A 24,808-nucleotide genomic window follows, 5' to 3' on the forward strand; every position below is an offset into this window, starting at 1 on the left:
GTTATTTGTGAATTTTTCTTCTTCTTGTTTTTTTTTTTACTTGTTACTTCGCACTTTTTGTTAGAAAATGTTTATTTATTATTTATTCAAGTTTTTTAAGGTAGGCCTATCTAATATTTTGACTTAACTTCCATGATCTTAATATTATTATGGCATACTCACACTAGGCACAGATGCTTTGAACTGAACTGTGCCCTGGCCCACCTCTTCCAGCTGGGCCAGGGACGGCTAAACGAAGCGATCACACTTGTCAAATGAACTGGGCTTTGGGGGTCAAAAGAGCTCAGGCACTGTTCAAAACACCTAGTATGAGTACACCCTTAGTTGCACAAAGAATTACAAACAAAAACACCACAGTTCACGTCATGTCAAGCACATACGGGAGCATTCATCAACATAAACTTGGGATCACCTTATATAACTAACCAGGATATAATAAACAGGAAATGCTGCAATTTATAAACTATAACCTCTTGAAAAAATCCTAGAGGAACATGTCTTTTCCACAGAGCCAGAAATAAGTACAGAGTGTAAATGCTCACATGGCTCATTACTCATATCGGCTTGATAGCAATACTTCTGCTGACAAAATTTAGCTTCTTCTCCAGGGAGCCATTACCTATCCCGACCAGCTTTTACCTTATTCTGAATCATCCTCTACACAACGGTGTAATGACAATGATTCATTCCCTCTGCGCTTCAGCATCTGACACACAGAACAGTGTTTTGCATACATTGATTTATTTTGGCGCTCACCACAATATTAAAATTAACTGACAAAAATAGATTTTCTAAAAGGCTTTGACTTTGTTGAATAAACATGAGCACTGCATGTTTTAAAATCAAAATGTGTCACAGGTATTTTTATATGAATTAATGTACGTTTATATAAATGTATCTTTGAAAGAACCAACTTTCTTCAGAAAAGCATAGGTGTCATTTTTACTTAATCTTTCCTATAATTCTTGACAAAGTAGCATTAGTTCGTGCAGCATTGCTTTGATTACAGCCATTACAGAGGAAACCGCTATTTCTGCTGTTCCAAAAGCAGCTCCTGCTGGCAGATAATGAATTAGCATTTTCAATCAGCCTGTCTGCTGTTTTTGTTCAGACCAGTGTGAAAATTGATTGATTTTTTTTTGCAGCAAACACACAGAGTAGAGTTGTAAATTTGAAACACCGCAGACGATTCTGTAACAAATCGATGGAGCTCAGATGTCCATAGTGAAGTGTTAGTTATGCCCACTGTTTCTCCCACAGCTTGTGTGCTTTTGAACCTTAGAGTTGTGTGATTTAAAAGAACACAAGGTCTGCCTGTTTGTGTTTTAAGCGTGAAACTGGCAGAGGCGTGATCTCAGGATTGATGGCTACTGTGCCGAGGTTAACCAGATTGTACAGACACTGGCAGAATATGTTCCCCAACAGAATGATGGAAGTTTGAATTATATAGAGTAGGGATGTCAAATTTCGATTATTTCCATGATCGATCGTCGTTTAAATTAACGATCGATTAATCGTTAACCATAATACTGCAAAATGCGTCTATTGCAGGCACGCAGTCAGCGGTATGACAGGATGTGCAAAAGCCACACACACACACACAAAACGCGAATTCTCACTTGAATTAAAGAGGTTTTAGTCTGAATAAAATGCTAGTAGCAGGATTATAAAATGAATAGATGCGATTATGATCATTTGATAAAATGAAGAGAGCGCGCCATAGCCTACTTTTGAGGTCATTTTACTTTATTGACAGTTTCCAATCCCGCACGGAGAACGCTGAACGCGCATCTTTAAATGGTTTTGTGGTGCTCGTTGTTGTATTTTAAAGAACAATTGCAATGTTTTCAACGGACATTATTGTATTTAAAATAAAATTATCCGAAATGTGGAGCGCGTGTGACTGCGCTGCACATTAAGTGAACTACATCGGCGCTGCTGCACCAAAACACAGTTGCTCACATTAATTTGATCCTGCTGGATTCTGTCCTAGAAAATGTCAGATTTTAAAAAATCCGGCATACAGCGCATTAGATCGTGACAGTGCATGCGTGCACACGAGGATGAGCGAGCGCGGCTTTGGCTAGATTTATTTGGAGGTTATTGCTCATGTCTCATTCGGCACAAATCGAAATGTTTCCATATTCGCAATGTATTTGAATGTTAAACTATTATTTATAATGTAAACTAGGCTTGTACTTAACACGCATTCGCATATAGACGGAAAAGATGATCCTCTTCATATGAGCAAAAACGTCCTTGGAACAGCAGAGAGGACCGGTATACTACGGTCTATTTAAACTGACCAATGTAACCTTTCAATGTTTAGTTGACTATTTTATTTTGATAATGAACAGACTGCGATGTAAGTTTGAATCGCTAGAATATACGTGTGCAGCAGGCTCCGGTGCGATCGAAACAGCTGAGACATTAAAAAAATATATATATATTTTCCGCAAAAGTGTTTACTTTCATTTGTGCACACTCACAATAAAAACAGAAGATTTGTGCTCCTGTAAAATAAAGCAAACAAACAGAATGCGTTGTCATCCTTTTTTTTTTTTTTTTTGTGAACTTATGGAGCGCCCACACTTCTGTTTTAAATCCGTTAATCTTAATTATTTAAGTCGGATATATTTCGCATAGCCTATTTAAAAATAAAAATAAAAAAAAAAACATGAAAACAAATTGTTATTTTTATGTTGGGCCTATTACTTAGTAGGCTATAAATTTTCCTTAAAGCATCCCATTTTGTCCCAGGGCTTAGAACCTGTGCCCTAGTCAGGTCCATGCAGAAACTTGTGAACGATGCTCGGCGTCACCGTTTAGTGACAGCAGTGAATGCTCCAGGAATGTGTCGGTCACAGCGCCTATTAATCGCTGTTTTGAATCCAGCAATTATTTATTTAGAAATGATAAGATCTGATTATGACAAGTGTGGTATAAAAGCTTTGTTTATTAGAGGAATAATAGGTTAACTGTAAAATGTTAGATCGCGACCATGCTTTTGGACCCCATAGTCTTCATTTACGCGGCTTTGTTCTGGTTTGCCGGTTGGTCACGAATTTCCACAAATTCAGTAGCTATATTTAGGCATTGTTTCTTTTCCTAAATCTTCATAGTCTAACCCTCTAATTTCCCAGGTTTATTTTATTATCTTTCGCTTTTAATAACTGTTTTCGCATCTCTTACTGTGGTAAACATGGGAAGGGAAATTAAAGATTTAATGAATTAAGAATTCGTTCGATTTATTAATTTGTTCCCTTATTTCACTTAAATCATGGGTTATTTAGGGAACAAAATTAATGAAACATGGACAATTGCCACATTAATAATTCGTAGGAATGAATTAACAAGTTGTAGGAATGAATAGACTACCTGTCCTGTCACTGTGTCCCGCAGCCCTGCAAAGCGCACGATATAAAACAGTTATCTGATGAAATGATTAGTAACTACATTTCTATTGCTTTTAATGTTGAAGAACTTTTATGTTGTTTCTATTTTAATGTAATTTAAAGTTTAAATCACATTAAAAGCTTAATTTGTACATTGTGAATGAATGATGATGCTTTTATATATCGTCACCGTCACTCACAGCCGCTCGCACGTGTTGAGTGCGCATGAGCCGCACGCAGCCCAACATTGAATGGGTTAACCGACCATCGACAGCCTTAATCGATTGCATCTCTTATCGACAATTAATCGATCATCGATTAATCGTTGACATCCCTAATATAGAGCAGGGGTCGGCTAACTATGCCACGCGTGCCAACAGAGGCACTCAGAGGGATAATCGCTGGCACGCGAACAATATGAATTCTGAAGTATGTTTTGAGGTAATAACTTCTCATAGTCACAGAGCTGCTTCAGATCAAAGCGTTCTAACAGCACTCGTCAATGCCAAAATGATCGAGATGGCCAATCAAATCAAAGTAGGCAGGGTTTACTGTTCACAGAAGCAGAGCGCCAAGCGTCAGTTTAAAGTTAAAGAGAGCAAGGTAAGATGAAGCTGCAAATCAGATGCAAAGACAGATGTGTAAACTGTCTGTGTCTGTCTCTCTCTTCAAACAATGAAGCGATTTTGCCCTCTTGTTGTTGAGAAATATAATGTAGCGATTCAGTATAGATTAATAAACGTGGTTAACCTGAATAATGCAAACTAGCACATCATGCCGAAAATGTTGCGACCCCTAATTAAGAGAATCTCTTAATAAACACTCATGTGTGTCACAGAGGTGATTGACCAAATTAGGATGACAAAGTCTGCTCTTTTGCTTTATATTAACCCTCTGGGGTCAAAGGGCGTTTTGGGGGCCTGGAGAAGTTTTGACATGCCCTCACTTTTGTGCCGTTTTCAGCTGCTTATAAATTTATTAATGGCTTAAGTCTAATAACACTGTAATCAGCACAAACTAGGCTACAATAATATATGAACAGCATGTATGTACACAACTTTGTTCTTGAGAAAACAACATTATGCTTGGTTAGTGAAAAACAAAAATGTAAGTAACTGCAATATGGTCATAAAACACATGCAGAACATTTGTTCTCAAGGTTTTTGAGAACTGGATCTTGCAGCATAGATTTTTTGCTTCAAAAAATCTTCTTACTCATTCACAGTAAATAATATATTGATTTACATTTTCTAAAACAATTTTTGTTGGAAAAGGTATATGCGAGGAGGCGTGAATGTTCATGCATAATGCTGTGATTCACACCTGAGAAGACAAAGGCACGCATGATGAGCTGCATAATTAGAGTAACAAGACTGAATGTGAGGACAAAATAAATGTGTATATAGTTTGTTTGTAGTTTATTTAGAATATATTTAGCTATCACACAAAATAACTTGAGATTCACTAGCGAGTGCAATTAAACAGTTTATTAGGAACAATCAAAGCTGACTTTCAAAGCTGAATTTTTAGCATCATTACTAAAGTTACATGATCCTTCAGATATCATTCTAATATTCTGATTTTCTGCTCAAAAAGCATTTATTATTATTATCATTATGTTGAAAAGAGCTGAGAAGATTTTTTTTTCACGTTTTTTTTTTGATTAATAGAAAGTTCAGAAGAACAGCATTGTTTGTAATATGATAAAATTATCACTTGTGTGCTAAATAAAAGTTTCAATTTCTATATATACTGACGCCAAGCTTTTGAATGGTAGAGTGTATATTGTTACACTTGGAGTAAGACTGGAGAAAATTTAGCTTTGAGGAATAAATTACATTTTGAAATATATTCAAATAGAAAGCAGTTATTTTAAATAGTAAAAATATTTCACAGTATTACTGCTTAGGCATTTATGAGACTTTCTGTGATGTGGCATTTAAAAAACTGTAAATAACCATTATGTTTCTGTGGGAGTTCATGTAAATAAAATATGTATGTCAGGTACTAGAATAGTCCATGCAATGTTTGTGAAATCATTATGGCAATTACATTTGCTTAGCTTGAAATCTATCCTTTGTGCCTGTGGACATAAAAAAAAAACCTCCTACCTCGATTTCAAAAAGACTTTTTCTTTGTAACAGAGAAGAGAGCATCTTCCCTGAAGCTTCGTGGCGTATTGAGAGCACTATTAGAGCAGAGGTAATGACTATAATAACTAGCCAGTGCATTTATTTCAGTCTTCCTGTCTCTGTGAAGCACAGCTATAGTTGAGAGATGACGGCTCTGGAGGGATTTCTCACATGGCTGAGCTGTAATAAGACTGAAAACTTCCTCTCCATGTTTCTGTGGACTTTCTCTGTTGTAAGTATACAGTTGACAGTGTGTAAAGAAATAGACCTGAAGGAACAGACACATTTTCTGTACAGTATATCTTTTAAAAAATAAAATGCATTCACTAGTCCAGAAAAACAGTGTGCATGTTTTCTTTTCAAGCTTGAAACATGGAGTGAGTGTCTTTGCAGCAGGATCACTGTAGCATGAATGAAGATCTGTATTCAAAGGCAGCTTGGGGCAGTTTCTCTTACTACTGCTGTTGAGCCCCTGAGCAAGAAGCCTCATCCTTCAGGGGTGTTTTCTTGTGGGTGTATGCAATAACTCCTTTCCTTTCTGTGTCTGTTTGTGTCCATCTATTCAGCAAAATCAATTATTCTGGAATAGTGCAGGGCAATAATTTATAACAAACAATAATTTCAATTTTCACATTTATAATGAGTATAGTATATAATATTAATCATATGCTTTAAAATACTATATATTTTATTGTTCAAATGTTTAGGGTCCTTAAGTTTATATATATATATATATATATTTTTTTTTTTTTTAAGAAATTTTATTCAGCAAGGATGCATTCAAATGATCAAAAGTGACAGCTGCTTTTGAGCTTTTTAATCAAAGTTAAAAAACTACATTATCTTTCAATATTGTTAATAAAAATTTAATGTTTCTTGAGCACCAAACCAGCATATGATTTCTGAAGGATCATGTAAAATATAGATATCTCATTATTAATCGATTCTCTTTTCACAGAACGATATTGATTCTTAAATCCCAAGAAAGATTAGTGTAGCCTGTTTTCAGTTAATGGACAGAACATTGAAGGGCACTTGCCATCCAATAAATCGCAATAAGCATTGGGCTTTGGTGGATATAACTGTAAACAAAGTCTGAGGTTTCAATGTATGTCCATTGTATTGCTGTATTCAAACAATAAATGCTGTTTTGGCTCTATTTAATGTGGAGTGACAGATCTATGTCATTCCACAGTTCAACAGATGCAGCAGTGCGCGGCGCATGTGAACTTATTCTCCTCCACATTAATATCAGTTTCAGCACAAAATAATCATGACTAAACATTTGGAGGTAAGTTAAAAGAAAGAGTACAACTTTACAGTCTGTTTCCTGTATCATGTAATCGCTCAATCTGTGTTTCAGTCACGCAAAAACGTCAATATAAAGACTTGTAAACAATGTCACTTAAGGTCACATTTACCTCAAAAACAAACATATTCAACATATTCCATGACATAAACTCTTTTGCTAGATATATGCACCATGTGACATATTCATTATCATTTGTACTGTTCTTATGTTTAATTAAATTTTGAATAAATCCATACATTTTTATGACAGCTACCATTTACATTTTTATATAAAAATGTATTGAAGTAGAAATATTATTATGTAATTGTAACTATTATTTTAAAAACTTCATTGCGTAATTTTAACAGTTTTATGCTATAGTTTACAAATCAGTTAATTTTAACCTTCAATATTATAGTAATGTAGCCCTGTAGCTATCGAATATTTTAGTAATCGAGTATTCTACCCAAAATTCCATCGATCAATCGAGTAATCGGATAAAATGTGTTTTTGCTTAATTATATTGACACGATATTGATGTACGCATGCGCAGTAAACCCGGGTAGGAAAATCTGACGGGTAGGATAAAATGTCAGGACATTGGACTTTTATTTTGACGGGTTGACGTACCTTTACAGTTCTGTGTATGCTAGTTTTACTTAAAACAAATGGTCAAATTCTCATGAAGTGACTGTTAACCTTCATGTTAAGCATAAATATAAAGTTTACTTAAGTTTATTTTGTTTGATTAGTTGTGCAGCAACTAAAACAATGCTCTCCTCGTAGTTGAGATAACCGCTACTGAGACTTACCATCTCAGTCCTCTCTCTCCTTTCCTTTCCTCTTCACTTTTAACATTTGTAGGGACGTGTTAGAACCATCAATCAATTCGAAGTGAATGAAATACACAATCGTGTCAAAGAAGACGAATCATCCTTATGAATTTGATAAAGGACACCGTCAACAGTATTGACGGCAAAATAGACTATGTTTGACAGGTGCAATATTTGAAAATCGACAATTATTTATAATTTTTTTTTATTTCATTTAGATCTGAATTTATGTCAATCTATAGACTTTCAAACATCAACATGTCATGAATTAATATGTATTTGTGAACAACATTACATATAAACATATTTTCCTTTTCTATTTTGCCTGAAAACGCTTCCAACACGCTTGCGTGACGCGTGAAAAATAGGCGTCGGTTCTATTTCTAGCATACATGCATTTGCGCGGCTCACGCAGGCAGTCTGCAAGCTCTAACCTATTAACATGGGAGCCAAATTAAAAACGGACACGCCACCCAGCTGAGACGCTTACGCCACGCATCCAGTGTCACCGTGCTGATAAAGGAAGTCACGCTTCTGCTCCATTCATTAACACAGACACACAGAACATACAGGATTCATATTTAAATAGACTGTTCAGGCTTAATATTTACAGATATTAGTCCATATGTTGATTTGATGTAAGTGCAATGACCTATTTTTGATTCATTCATTCAAAATTTGGCAAATTCTGTGCCATTCCGTGTTAAACTGTAAATTCCATTTTTATGACAAGATTCCGTGATTCCCTCCGCATTTTCTGCATCGCCGAAATCATAGAGCCCTAGTTGTGGTATGCGAGCTCTATCTCTTTACGTTTGCCCCTGCCCTCAAATCAAAACAAGACTGACTACTTGCAGTATGCGATTGACGCTTGTGTCTCCTTCCGCTTTGTGGGTAACGTAAACGCGTTGTGTCCCATTTAAAAAAAAATCATTGCGAAAGAACCTGAAGTGGAATTTAAAATAAATTAAAAGAGGCTTCGAGGCAGAGGAATTTGCCTCGATCATTTTTTTGTAATCGAGTTACTCGAGGAATAGTTTCAGCCCTATAGTCATATAGTACCTAAACAAAATATTAATATAATAATATAATTTTTCTTCTAGTGAAAAACATGCCTTGACAATTTTTGCTGGATATTTTATATTTAGATTTTTTATAATTTGCATGAATCTTCTTGAATTTTCTGTCACAACTTGTTTGTTAAATACACACGAAGAAGATGATGTTCCAAAAAGTCTTTTATCCATAGGTAATAGAAACACAGGGTAGCATAAATGAGATCAGACAAACTGAACAGCAACAGAGAGAACTTAAATGCACAGTGCCAAAGAGATGATTAGTGGAAACACAGCTGAATTAAATGACAAATCAAATCAGTAACCGAGGCAACAAACACAGAAAAGGTGCAAACGAAAACAAAGTACAAACTGAACGACACTGTGACATCTTGAAAAGAGTTGACAACGATGGCTCTTTGGGTAAAACACATGGTTTGTTTGATCAATTCTTGGCCATTTCAGAGATATATGAAGAATACTGTCAAAAGTTTTAAAAATACTGACTTTACATATAGTCGCTGAGACTTATTCCATTGTCTCTTCCAACTTTTAATAAACAGCTGAGAAAGGTCTGAAAATAAGCACAAAGCTGCTTAAGAGTAGGATGAAAAAAATGAATGTGATGCCGAAAAGAGAGAGGACTGAACAGAAATGATGAAAGAAGAGAAAAAGAAATCTGTGCGGAGAACAGAAGCGGTGGGGGAGTAATTATTTAGCCATCTCCTGCGAGGAACTCCTTTACAAAGACAGAAAAATACCCCATAATCAGACATACTTCACATTGTTAACCAAGTGTGAATCCTGTGTGTGGACTTACTGTTTAAATAACAAGCTTGGGATACATAAATCCATCACTGAAGACAAATGGCACCTATGCACTCCAGACAGGGTGTGGTGCCACTGCAGCTAAAATTGCAAATGAACATGCAGAGATAAACAGAACAGGATGCACTCTGGCACGAGAAACACGCTGGAGAACCACCTTATAAGAAATTCCTGACTACACCATTTTTAAGAGAAAAGTTATGAAGGTGGCTGTAACAGGCTTTTCCCAAAATCCCTCATCCAAAATGAGAACAAAAAAACCCTCACAGATCAGCTGCGTGAGCTGGGAGAAGGTTACTTAAATACATGTTGAATGTTGAGTTCTGATTGTTAACGGTCAAGGAATCAATACTGAATATTTGGAGATTCCATTCTGCAAAGTTACACAAAGAATTGAAATGCAAATACGAATTCTAAGAAGATTTTCTTAAGTTAAAGGGGCGTTTGTGCTGATTTGAATTCAATCTATAGAGATAGCTAAGATTAAACACCATTAATCCCTGAGGAACAACTGAGGCAAGAACTATTTGAGCAGAGAGCATTAGGGGAAATCATCTATTGAGGAGTTTGATAATATTTCCAAAGCTAGTGTGAAGAGACTCATTTCTATTCGAAACCAGGTATTACGCAAATAATTTTTTCCATAATCCTGACTATATTAGTGAAATCAAATTTCTTCTAGGCAAAATAATTTAACAGGTTATTATTGTGTTTGTAAAACGTATGTATTCAGTGAAATAGGGGTGTGCAATGCTATAAAAACATGTATTTTTCCTAATAATTAGTATGCTAGCTGGTGCCATAGAAGCTATTTAGAAGCCATAGATTATGTATAGCAGTAAAATGACCAGTTTACAAGGGTTACTAGTTTTTAAAACTTTGTATTGGTTACCAAATCCACGAACTGCAAGTTTTCTTTACTTTCAAGTGATTCCTTATGATTACTGATTGGTTTGTTAAACTGGCAAAGTGTATTTTTTGTATATATGAGATTTTAGAAAAAAATAATAACATCAGCACTGAATTCTGTAGGAAACAATGTTGTATAGCAATGAGAACACTGTTTGAGGTAAGTGAACTGATATCCATCAGTAATTGTCTTAATACACTAAAGAAAATGAGAAGGTTACAGAAGCAGAATGAAATTTAAAGGCACAACCTCTCTAAAAAGAAACATTTCTAAATTAAATTCCCTTAAAACCTTTAAATATTTCAAAGATAATCAAAGCGGTTAAAAGATAATTTATAAGATTTATATTAATTAATCATTTTTTTAAATATATATCTAGATCAATTAACAATCTCCCATATGTCACCAGACACCTGTAAGTGACCATGACATCATCTCTGCTCGCAAACAAACATTTCCCAGCAGTGACACGTGAGTTGAGAGTGGTGAGCGGTCTATGTCGGATGGCTAAGAAAGTGCTTTGCTGGCCTTATGAATATTCACTCCCACACCACTGTGCTGTGACTCACTCACCCAGAACAGCTCTATCTGTACCATGAATTATGACAATAATGATAAAACAGAAGAATGAGACACATTCATCTCCTTTTATTGCAGAATGCCAGTACAAGAGAGAGATACATGTAATAGAATGAGTAAAGATGGGCGATAGGGAGGGAAAGTGACAGATTTCTTGATGGAAATCTTCGTTTTCTGACAGTTATTTTCTGAGAAAGCTGCAGTCAAGTAACAACACAATCAAATAAGATGAAAGAGATTGCAAATAAACAGCAGGTGACAGAAGATTTTTATTAACTGATTATTAATGAAACCCTGATTTGTTTGTGCTGCTTTTAAGAAATAGTCTTAGTCTTTTCACAGGTGTTGAAATATATGTATTCCTTTTCAAGTCTGAAATGCCAAGCAAATGATGCTGCTGCTTGATCAGGACATCACTGTGTGAAGACATCCAGAGTTCCAGGCGCTTTGGGTTGCTGTATTATTTATGGAAAATAAATTCCAAGTGCACATTCCAAGTCAAATATCGGAATGTAGAAACCACACAGTACTGCCGTCTGTGGGGAATTAAGAATGCATTGTACCCTAATAGCGCATTTTGCTGTGCTTTAGTAAGCAACTGAATAAAGAAATCATGCAATTTAGATAACGGCAAACACACACACACACACACACACACACACACACACACAAACAACCTGTATGCCATACTTTTGTGGAAGGGTCTGAAATACTAGGGGTGTAACGGTACGTGTATTCGTACTGGACTGTTTCAGTACAGGGCTTTCGGTACGGTGCACGTGTGTACCGAATTACCGAATGCAATATTTTGTATGCGGAACATAGGCTCATTTTGTGTTTCCAAACGAACATATTAAGTGGCGGAAGTCTCCGCGTTCAGCGCAAATCCCGCCCTGTAGCTGATTCCAAAGGCCGGCGACACACTGGATGCGTGAGACGCAAGGGGCAAGGAACTCGACCGGAAGTTGAAGTCGGGTGGGGGCTGCCATCTTTTAGCAGAACTTCACTTGCGTTAGCATTCCCATTGACTCCCATTCATTTTGGCGTCACTTTGACAGCGAATAACTTTACATCTGAGGCGTTTAAAGACTCTGTTTGTCCATTATTTATTTCTAAAGATACACAACAATGTATAAAGGGCTCCATTACCCTTTATGTTACATTATGGCCCCGTATAAACAGTTTTTGTAAAAAATAGGCTAACGATTGCGTCATAACCACTCGGCTCTCTGTCGCATTACCGTACAGACAGGAGGAGAAGCTCGCAGGCAATTAACTTAATATGGCGTACTGGCGTTACATTTTAAAATACTATACAAAATAATCAATCAGAATACTTACTCCTGCTCACTCACGACAAAGAACTCCCCGCTCAAGCTCGCCGTCTCTGCAAGATTAACGATGGCAGTTTGCACGCACAGCCACTTAGAAGATTTACATCTGGCAGACAGGTTGCTGACGTCGTCAAGCTTCGTTTGAGTCTGCGCGTCAGAAACGGAAGTGCTAAAAAACGCTAAAACTGGGCTTCATTTGTCTCAATTGAGTTCCAATGGGGTCGCTGTGTCCATTTCTTTTACTGTCTATGGTGAGACGCACGTCTCAGGCTCAGCTTGAGCCGTGCGTAACACGCGTGCAGGCTAGAAATAGAACCGACGCCAATTTTTCACGCGACACGAAAGCGTGTTGGAAGCGTTTCCAGGCAAAATAGAATAGGAAAATATGTTTATATGTCATTTTGTAATTGTCATTAATTCATGACACTTTGAGGTTTGAAAGTCTATAGGTTGACATATATTCAGATATAAATGTAATTCAAAAAATAAATTAATAATGATCGATTTTCAAATATTGCACCTGTCAAACCTAGTCTATTTTGCCGTCAATACTGTTGACAGGTGCAATATGCCAGTGTGTCACCGGCCTAATGTTTTCAAAAGTCATCACGCGAGTGTGAACATCACTACAACTAGGAAAAAAAACGACTGTAATTCAAACGCAGCTCCCGTCGTCATTTAAACAGACCTTTGCTCTTAATTCCGTTCGGTACAACCATAGACTGTAAAAAAATATGGATGTAGTATCCGTGACGTCACTCATAGACTCCTCAATAGCGGTTTTGAAGCCTAAAGTGTGCAGAGCGGGCCGTCGCCATCTTGGCAGTGCGTCACCGCGCGACTCTGCCGGATAATCGAAAATGGACAAAAAGGCGGGGCTGATTGCTGAAGCCACGCCCACCTAGCGCGAAGGCATTGTCAGCAGCGGCAATCCACCTGTCACTCAAGTGGCCACGCCCTTAATTATGCAGAACTTTAAGGGTTAATATAATTTAAACGGATGAGTTATAAAAAATTTCACTCCCCTCACAGTTGTCATGAAGGGCAAAATTAGCAATATAGACCAAAATCATTTTTTGAACCAGGCTGTAAACATGTTTTTTTCTGCTGTAAAGTTGGGCATTTTAACATGGGGAGTCTATGGGACTGACTCCCTTTTGCAGCCAGCCTCAAGCGGCCAGTCGATGAATTGCAGTTTTAGTCGCTTCCTTATTGGCTTCACGAGAGGTTGCCGCTCGGGTCCAACGCAATGGGCTATGTGCACAAGATGGCGCCGGTGAGCTTCAGCGACGCGAGTGTGTGCGTACTTATTTCCGGTCTTGCGACGCTCGCATTGACTGTAAGGGAAACTCACATACGAAACTTTGCTAGATGTATATAATTAATGATTTTCAAATTTAACAGCGGATAGTGGTATATCAAAAACATGGGGAAACATCCTCCCTAGATTTTGCGTACCTCTGTGTGGAAATTAATCAAGATACAACGCGGAGATTGCTTTATTCTTCTGTTGATTATGCGGATCAGCGTCAGGTCAGGTTCACAGGGATTTCTTCTTTCAAACACAAACCTCTAAAATATACAATACTAAATACTTTTCATTTTTGAAGAGCTGGTTTTGTTCTGACTGTTATGTAAGATCAATGTTTCTGACTGTCAAACAAGACGCACAGAGATTTCTGATAAAGCATGTTTTATTAACTATATTTGATAACATAATTCATAACTAACTGTAGAATTAAGCGTAATATAATTATGGTAGGTTTGCATTAAATAAAAGATCGCTGTTTGCATTCAAGTGTGTTTTTATCTGTTTGTTTTGTGAAAGATCTGCAGCATAAATCATTATCTGTCTATGAACAGCCCTGTATATTGTTATTCTTTTGCATTAATTATCAGATTAAACAGATATTGAAATTAGTCATGTATTTTTAACTGTGTAAAATAATAAAATATGTTGTGAAAAAACGATGAAACAGACTGATGTATGTGTATAATTGAGAAATGGATACTTCTGAAGATAAATCGCAGCCCACATCTCACGAGGTAAATATTTAATATAAAAAAATAATAATAATGCTAACAATTTCGAGAAATAAGTAATTTGTACATTAACATATTTGGTAAGATAAAAATACATTATATAGCTGTGTATACACACCATGAGTTCAACTTTCATCTCGTGAACAGTATTGAACATTAGTGTATTTAATGCATTTACCAGACCCAAACATACACAAGTTTCAAATGCACTGGCTCAGTTAACATTTATAGTATAGTGATAATAGCAGTGTATATCTTATTTGCATTTGAATTGATATTATAAATCCTGTAAACATATAGAAGTTAATATTTGGACTTCTCCGGTTCTCTGCACTGACTTTAAGCACAACCGGAAATATCTACGCACACACTCGCAAGACCGGAAATCCAAGATGGCGGAGATATGAAACTATCCCATAACGAAATTTGAGAAGGTCTAAACACTGAAACTGTTGATGCTGCACTTTACACTTTGGAAAAGTTATGTATATATATTTTTAAATATGTTGAGCAGGCCTATAATCTGGGATTGGTAATGCTGCACTGTAATCATAGTTATTTATTTATATTTTTCATTATATTTTATTATATGATATTGGTTTGAGACTGAGAGTATTTTAGTTAGTGGAAACTTTGCAGCAGTATTTTATTTCTTATTCTTTTTTTATTTTATATATATTTTATTAAAAAGTATTTAAAAAAAGTGTAAACAAATTGTTAAAAAACGTTTATAGTAATAAACAACCTGCAGTTTAATGTTTGCATTTCTTTCCCTTACTGTACCGAAAATGAACCGAACCGTGACTTTAAAACCGAGGTACATACCGAACCGTGATTTTTGCGTACTGTTGCACCCCTATGAAATACTGCATGCAAAGGTGGCTCAACTCTTTATTGAATTCTCCCCTCAGTGACCTGTTACATTTCACAACAGAAATGAAAACACTTTCAGAACCTATAATTGTCCAGCTGATGCTGGACCCTCAAAGAAGTTGCACACACACAAACACTGCATAAGTGCTCTCACCTTCTTTCCTCCACACTGACTCCCTTGAGTCACACTCAGCTGGCCAGACTTGAATTTTCAAGTTCCACCATCACTGTTGATCATATCAATCTCCCATCAACCTCCTGCAGAGCTTCAGACAGCATCGTATCCAGATGTAAGACAGATTCTCTTCTCTTTATCAGAGTCAGTAAAAGGAGAAGTTTTCATCAAGCACTTTGTAGCTAAAAGATTTCTCTCAAGAGCTCCAGGCTACAACAATCAAATGCATCCTATAAAGATTAGAAGAAGTGCCGTTTGAGGCCGATAGATAATTAGTCTTAAAAATTAACACGTCTTCATCTCGTATCCTTCATCATCTCAAATCAACAAATGCTCTTGAAATCAGCTGTGAACTGTGACAAAACCCAGACTTGAAAAGAAATGAAGTAACCGGGTCATGGCACCAGATCAAAGCAAACTTTCTCACCGGCCCTGCAACAAACAGCAAAATCCTATACTGTCCTCTATTACTGGTCTGCCAGGAGGAATCAGATGTTGCTAAGGGGCCTTTTACAGAGAACATATTCTTTCTTCAGAAACAGATATATGAAGCTCAACAGAATAGAACAGAATTTGCCTTTATTAGCATATTAACTCATGTACAGCACTGCTAATATAAACACCTCACTTATCCATATGTAAATACACTTCTTCATGTAAATATCAAGCAGCAACCTTAAGTCTCTCTAGAATCCAACACGGCAGCGACTTAAACAGCAATTCATCCACTGGCAACTAAAAACAGGCTCCAAAGGGGAGTCAATCCCATAGACACCCCCATGTTAAATGCCCAAATTTACAGCAGCAAAAAAATATCTTTACAGCCAGGTGCAAAAAGTTGTTTTGATCTATATAGCTAATTTTACCCTTCATGCCAACTGTGAGGAAGGGTGAATTGTTTTAAATAATACAGTTTATAATTAAAGTTTTTGTTTATTTTTATTAAGCGATAGCATTTTATGCATTTATACTAAATATATTTAGACAGTTTTTCATACAGAAGCACACAAACAGTACTACGGATACTCACTCGCACCGAAATGTGTTGTTAGTGCTGCTCTGACGATTTTATCAGAAAAAGAGTTACCTCATTGTAGCTCCATGTTTATAATTATAATTCTTTACATTTATATAGTGCTTTCCTGGGCACTCAAAGCGCTTTATATATTCATATAAGGGGGTAATCTCCTCAAACACCACCAGTATGCAGCATCCACCTGGATGATGCGACGGCAGCCATAGTGTGCCAGAACGCTCCCCACACACCAGCTTATTGGTGGAGAGGAGACAGAGTGATGAAGCCAATCAGCAGATATGGGGATGGTTAGGAGGCCATGATGGTCAGAGGCCAATGAGAGAATTTGGCCAGGATGTCGGGTTAAACCCCTCCTCTCTTTTTTTGTAGGACATCCTGGGATTTTTAATGACCACTTAGAGTCAGAGATGTTTGCCTTCAGCTCATTTTATTTTGGATACACCACTATCATGTCACATCTTATCATTACATCATGTTTTTTCGAATTTGTTTATAAGTATTTGGTCCGTGTTGGATTCCTATATCATACAAACAGCACCAGAATTAATTTAGAAGTGGACTAAGACCAATCTTTTTAGTGGTCTTGTTCCGCTTGTTTGGTGCGCACCAGGGTTCCGATGGCAGCATTTAAACTTACTCAAATGAACCGCACTATCAGAACACTGACACCAGAGTTTGTTTTAATCAAACCAAAACATGACAAGGTGGGAACACACCCTTAAAGTGGGAACTAAATGCCTTTTCCAACTTGAGAACTATTTACAGTAACAAGGAATTGTTTATTACACAGAATCTGTGCCAATGTCACCGACCATAATTATGTGTAGTTTAGTTTGACTGTAGTTTTGGCTCCTCTTCTATGCATCCTTTAAATCTTATAGAGCTTAACCTGTTGTATTTAACGCAAAATATTTTTAAAGCTCCCAAAATGCCACATTTCCATTAGAAACTTAACTCTTCTAATTTGAGATCTTTTCTTTTTCCCAAAAGGACACAGAGTGCAGTTGCGATAGGTTATGATAACACTATTTCGATAACATCAGCTTCACAGTGGGTGTTTCAAACACTTTATAATTTGAAAACAATGCTTGAGCCATTTGGGAATCTTTCAGCATCACATAAACATTTCTTTTAGTCTTTTAGCACCAAATCATTGCTCCCTTCTTGGTCTTATGTGTACTGGTGCATTCAGCCAAACACTAAGAATCAACACAGAAGGAAAGCTACATGAGGGGCACATAAACAGGAGTTCACACCACTCAGAAACCTGTCTCATTCAAATCAAACAGAAGACAATGATAACAAGGTACTGAGGCAATTGCAATCAGCACACAATACACCAGCCACCATTTTCCTCACCAGCAGCAATGAGTGTAGAGAGGCCTTTGAGAGCTGTGCTCAGTGATGGGAACAATCACAAGTGTTTTTGTGTGCAGACGCAGAGAGGTGGGGAGAGATGGGTGAAATGCATCACTGAAGTGTGCTGATCAGCTGCCTGCTAAACTGTTACACACACACACACACACACACGACATGAACCAAAATGCAAAAACAACACCAACTGCAGTCGGGACAAAGAAAGCTGTTCAAATCCCAAATTAAACCCTCACAAATGCTATGCATCCTCTTCCAAATGCAAATCCCAACTCCTCTTTCTCTCTGAAACAATGCCCTCGGCTTTCAGCACCACAGTCTTTGGTTTAGCCCAATGAGCAAGTGCAATACTTTTAAGGGTACCAGAAATATAATCAAATGCTTTTTGGAGTCAAGAAGTGGAGTGGCAGATGTATAGCTTGCAGGTTTTCAAGAAGTAGATAATCAAAATGTAGTGGGTGAAAACCCTTCAAGAGGCAACATTTTATCCACTTTACTTGTGCAGCAAGTCACTTCAGATAAAAGGGTCTTCTAAATGGCTACTGACCTTTAAGACAAAGAAAGTGTCTATGGTTTCTGAAGCTGCAGCCACATACAACACTAATGCAAAACTAGAGCATATGGCATTACTCCACTGCTAATTGTTTAATCTCTTTTCCCCTGAATGGATTCAACAGCTGTTCACAACTCTCAGGTTGAGGATTTATTTTCCTAAACTGCACCTTAAAACTCATTCCTTTTAGTTGCAGTGATAAGAACCAGTTGTTTCTTGGGTTTCTCCTCATTCCCCATCTGAACATCCATGTTCCTCAGGTATGCTCATTACAATAGTGGTGTTGAAAAGTGGACAGTGTGAGGCCCTTGAAATGTCTAGTTGTCAGGAGGTTGGGAATGTCAATTTGACTTATAACAGCCTGTTCAGCTTGTGTTATACTGTGAATCAGCGTATCCACACTAGCGATAGCTCTTAAATTAGACGTGGAAATGACAGGGAACAGCTCAAGATGTACTGAAGTGACCTGTACAATTACCTGCACAGCAGGAATTCGGCTTTAGTTATGGCCAGGGCTTGGTAAGGTGTTGAAAGCAGGCTTAAGAGTCATTGCATGGATACACTCTTCACCTGTTCAGTGACATTCACAGCCTCCAGCGTGAGAGCATGTGAAACTCCGGTCCCTGCTACCTTCCTCCACCTCCTCACAAGAATATCCTATCGCTCTGGGGGATGACAGCTCTAGAAACATGACATTTAAGCCCCAGTCTTGTTCTTTTTATAATCATCTATCCATCCGTTCTCACCTGAGTACAGGCCAAAGCCTTCCCTGCAAGATTCTGGCCAGGCAATCAAGTAATTATGCTTGGATAAATGTCTCATGCATCCATTGTTCTTCAGTAGAGAGTGACAGGTGCTTTCAGAGATAAATAAGGTGTCTTCCTTCATTTTTGAAGGGTCATTTGTTGACCTGATGTCACTTTTGTCAACCTTAATCACTGTTTTGAGCTCACATTGAGCCTCAGGGGTGACATTAAAGACAAAAGACACTATAAACTTGCAATGTATAGAAACAGTTGAATTTTGTGTTACATTGTATACCTATAGGGTTGTGATGGTGATTACATTTTCCCACTGGTTAACTGACATGTGACAACACTGGTAATATCAGTATCACCAGGGAGTGGGGGTTGGATTTTTCCCTATATATTGCCAAATGCTTTCTCATTTTATTTCAAAATTACATTTTACACCATCGTCTTGTCTTTCTTACCTCACTCTTCTTGTCAGTCAGCTTAATTCACAAGATAAATGAAATCTGATCAAATTAAATCTCCAGCTGCAAATCTGTGATGCGACTGCCATTTAGCATGCTACATTGAGCAGCCAGGTTATTTTTTTTTTTATTGTAGTATCTGTTCTTTAACTGAACTAAAAAATTAAAACGACGGTGTGGGTGGTGCCACGGGTGGGCAAGTGACGTAACCAATGTTGTGGCTTAACACCAGTAACAGCGTAAACACTTACAACCCTACTAAACTGGCATGATGCAATAAAGAGTGTTAAATCTAAATTAAATCTATTAAATCTAGGCCGCAATCTAATGGTTAGAAATACCACACAGAATAGTTGTAAATTAATAAATCAAATGTACAAATATGTTCTGCGATTCTGTCTCTTCTTGCAGTAATTTGGTCAACATTTCACATCTTGGGCTTCCTACGCTGCCCATTTCTATACACCATCCGCTCCCTACAAGTGTTGCTCAACTTCTCTGTCATCTCAGAGTCAGAGACTGCTCAGCTCTCCCTGAATCTCATTGCTTTCATCCATTCTCTTTTGCTACTTTTTCTCTTTCCATTTTCACAGTCTTGTTACTTTTCATCATAGTCTATCACTTTCTGTTCCTCTCTCTATATAAAGCATTTTTGAAGTGATATAGTTTCAGCGGTGTAGGATGTCTGGTGGATGGCTGCAAGGAAGCTCCACACCAAGACACGGCCGTAGCGGCATTACTTTGGATTAGTTTGCCACGCCTCCTGCATCGCTCTCAGCTCAAGTCACATTTCCTGAGCCGAAAAAAAAAAAAACATCAAATAGAGAGAGAGGGGGAAATGAGAGAAAGCACCATATGGTTTCAAAAATTCTACTCAGAACACAGGGATCTTTCAAGGACTCTGACAATCTGTCTGAGAGTATGAAATGAATAATGAAAAATCAATCTGCCGTGCTGGGTGTAAAAGTGTTCCGTGTTTGATTGACAGGTCAGTGTTTGGCATAAATCAATGAAGATGCAGGGAGCGCTTGTTCATTATGCCACACTAATGAATGGCAGGAATTCCATGCAAACACAAAATGTGCACGTACACACAACATGGTCTATCGATGCAAGCTATTTTTTATTAAGGATGGAGTGGAAAAGTTGTCAAGCGGTTTAAATCAAAATTCACGTGTTTTTGTGTGCAGCTTGCACAGTTGTTGATATGACATCTGACAGGGCTCTCTCTCAAAAATTTAGGAGTGCAGTCAAAGTTGAGTTGTTCTTCAGAGTCTAATGCATTAAGTCAAGTAAATTTTACTTGTGTAGTGCTTTTCAGAATGCACACCATTCTGCTCTGCTGAATTAATTATCTCATCACAAACAACTAAGTGCAGTTTGTATGATGTGAAGTGTGTACGATGTGAGTAAGATATGCATTTCACAGTGGGAACAGATTCCGTGATTAAAATGGGAGTTGCTGACTAGTGCCCCCTCAAAAATAATAAGTGCATGACGCCCCTGGTGTAAGTCCATACTATTTTGAAGTGGTGTGCCTAAAAAAATTGACACATTTTACACACATTAATTTTCATTTGCCTGCTTGCACTGTAGACAACATTATCCCTCCTGTCACCCACAAACACAATCATTAAATTAACTTCTGTAACATTCTTCCAGTGGAAACATATACTGGCTTCAGTTAGTGAGTGTCCTTCCCACTAATCTGACACCATGTATTTCTCCCATTCATACAACATATGTTGTTTAAAGTGCATATTCCAGGTTGGAGACCCCAGTGAGTCGATGTAAAGAAAAATAATGTAGGACTAGATTTTCTTAATCTATACTTTAAAATATACTATTATGGCTTCTGGAGTCATTTTTTGTAAGATAATTTTACTTCCGCATCTGAAAACCGCCAAAACCGGAAGTGACGTAATGAGAGGGAGAGCGGTCCATAGGAAAACAATGGATTGTAAAGACAGATCGGACACTGAGGAGATTTTAAATGTTTATTTACACTTACGACGGACCCCAGGATGAGACAGAACAACAGTCAGAGGAGACAAATTCAGTTGTGTGAGGAGGTCTGTTTTGGTGACAGACCAGTGTTAGCTTACAGACTCACACACGTTAGCTAACAATATGTAATCAGGCAACAGCAAAGCTAGTATTGGTCGTCTATGAGTACTGATACTTGCCAGTGACAGTCGTTAATATCCCAACGCTAACGTTACGTGATATATCGGTTTTTCATCAACGAAAAGAGAGAGATGAACACATTTTTGTTTTATTATTTGTGGGAAATGTGAGTTCATGGTCACAGATGATGAAAGTCAGTGCTGCAGAGAATTAGATGCATACTGGGTCAATTTTGACAGCATACAGACAAGCTGTCCGCTGGGCCGATGGCATTCTGAGCAGGCACCTCAGGAAGCCCTTACCTGCATGTGTTGTTTTAGCCATTAGAAGACCATTTCTAGAGGATGGACTTTATAAAGGTTTTGAATTTCCCAATTTTGGTTACAGTTAGTAAAAAAACACAACCACAAATTGTCTTACTGCATAAAGCTTGTTTATGGGTTTTACATCAGATATATATCAAGCAGATCTGCATTTATGGTTAGTTAAATTAAGTTTTATTTATACAGCACTAAATCAACAAATATTATTTCCTAGCACTGTTAAAACCTAACTCAAAACACAGCATTTCAACCATTTATACATACATTATATATTTATATATATATTTATATATATATATATATATATATATATATATATATATATATATATATATATAGAACTACCAGACATAAAGGCAAATACTGAATGAAAAATATACCACCTGACCCATTTAACAATCTTTCAGTTTGGGTATCACACTAATGTGCTGTTTACGTGTGTTAAATCGTGAATGCTGTGCTATTTGGCCACTTGGCCTCCGTCACATCTGCATCTCCACTAGGAGTGAAAGCTGCAGTTCAGTAGAGGTGGTTAAGAACAGCTGGCCTTCATTGCTTCAGATCTTCACACTCCTTCATTACATGCATTGTCTCCCAAAGTCTTATTAACACACCACATGACAAAAAAAGTCAATAAATAAATACCAATTAGCTTTTTCATATGGTAACGTCTTAACACAGTATAACATTATTGCTAATGCTTACAAGCCAGCAGCGGTGCTTTACCACAACCTATCTACATCTCATTGTGACTCAGTATTTAATCAATAATGTTAACTGATTTGGTAGGTAGCAAATGTTTAAAAACAAGACTTATGGTGGACAGTTGACTTTTTCGTGGAGCAGGACCTGAACCCGTTGAAGGTGCTGTGTGCATCAGGTCTGAGTCTCACTCGCTTGCTTCGATATCCAATGTAGAACTGCATCATATTGCCGGGCTGATAATCCTCTGGTGTAAAGTGATCACTAAGTTACACACCACCGCGTTTCTCGAAGCAGATGCATTACTGAAGTCCCATCTCTTCACCCGCACAAACGCACCCAGGCTCGTTAGATACAGTTCTTTTTCTTGTTAGGAAACCTGTGGACTCGATGTCCTGACAGGCCTCCACAAACAAAATAATTTACCATGACTATGATAAATTGATATAAAATTACTACTGAAAACAAACTGATTCATGCCTGCTCAAAGCAAAACGAGGCACACGACTGATGTGTGGTCACATTTTCTACTAAATTGGTGTCCTCAAGTCTTATAAAACATTTCATATGGTATTTTCATACAAGGTTATATATTAATTAGAAAAAAAAATTAACGAGCAATCTGCACTTTAAGAACAATAGCATCATTTTGTATCAGAGGAATAATTGAGGTTCCACCAGAATAGATATTTTAATGTGTTTGGTTGACTTCTAACACTGCATAACAAAGGAATTAAAACTGAATGATCTAATACTGCTCTCCTCCAGCTTATTATCTCCTTTGTAATGGATGTCTGAGATGTGTGTACCAGAATCGCTGGTTTGTATCAGTCGAAAATGAGTGTCTTAATTTGTTCAGCTCTGTCAGTTTACATTAGAAAGGATCCTCTAGACTGAGGATAGATAGATATTTTTTATAAAAGAGAAAGATTTTACGAAAAATCAATTATTTAAAGCAAATAAAAAAATCCACTGCTAAAAAAAAAAAAAAATTTGTTATTTTGTGGAGGGGCATGTAAAACCAGAATTACTAGACCAACTAGGCCAAGAGAAAATACAAATCTTAAGTTGTTATGATCAGGATCTCAAGCAGGGTTAAAAGTGTCTAGTGTTTATGGCTTGATTTACAGTAGGGTAAATGTGAGAGGGGAGCAGAGGGGAGAGGAGAGGAGGAGAGCTTCATTTTGGCATCTCTTTCCACTCCTGTCCTCCCACACACGTGCTATTCACAGACTCCTCACAGCGAGCTCGGAGGGCACTGTACTCGCAGGGATTAATTCACATACAGTGTTTCAGCTGTCAGATACATTCCTGCTTTTCGTCTTCCAGCTTAGCATTTAATGCCATAACAACAGAAGAGGGAACATCTGGCAAGACAAACGAGACAATGCAGGCTGCAAGGAAAAAGAATGCAACATAAGCCTAAATTAATTTCCCCAATCACAGCTGACGCATCTCCATCATAATGAATTGAACAGTGACAGACGCAGGATAAAGGCGACTGAACACGCATCTACTAGGACTTCTCGAATGGGCCTTCGCGATTGTGCGAGTATGTGTGTGGGTGTGTGTATGGCAAATATGTCTACCTCTTGTGTAAGACAGCAAGAAGGTGAATGATATACTAGAACATCACTACAAGCCTCATCCAGCATTATGTCCACATACACAAATGTAGCAACTCTTAAAAAATATAAGAGATAAATCTTTGATAGCACTCACCTGCCCGTGACTGATGAAACCATGTTTGTGTGCAATCCTCTCAGCCTCCTCTGCTCCTCCTTCAATGTGGACGGCCCACGTGTTGGTGTAGATGCCTTGGCCTGTAATCAAGCGTGTCTCAGCAGCCAGGCGGACCAGGTACGCCCCCAGAAACAGCAGCAGGGTCCAGTGGCCCTCCATGAACAGGAGTGCTTCGTCTCCAAGCCTTCTGGTGATGAAGTTTGTTTACTGCATCTGTGGGCTGCACTGTGAATTCAACACTGCAATGACCTAGAGAAGACAAGACAGAGTGTCAGGAAAGAAATAC

The 24,808-nt window shown here is 37.6% G+C and overlaps 1 protein-coding gene across 2 annotated transcripts in view; it reads right to left on the reverse strand.

The window, feature by feature from the left end:
- Window positions 1-24,808, reverse strand: part of LOC127946830 (furin-1-like) — a 72,019-nt gene that overhangs the window by 42,889 nt on the left and 4,322 nt on the right. For both annotated transcript variants that reach the window (XM_052543627.1, XM_052543625.1), the window contains exon 2: window positions 24,502-24,771. In XM_052543627.1, the coding sequence (XP_052399587.1) occupies window positions 24,502-24,681 (180 nt within the window). In that variant the 5' untranslated portion in view covers window positions 24,682-24,771. The remainder of the gene's footprint in view (window positions 1-24,501; window positions 24,772-24,808) is intronic.

The sequence above is a fragment of the Carassius gibelio genome, chromosome A25, assembly GCF_023724105.1.
Source record: "Carassius gibelio isolate Cgi1373 ecotype wild population from Czech Republic chromosome A25, carGib1.2-hapl.c, whole genome shotgun sequence".
Lineage (NCBI taxonomy): Eukaryota > Metazoa > Chordata > Actinopteri > Cypriniformes > Cyprinidae > Carassius > Carassius gibelio.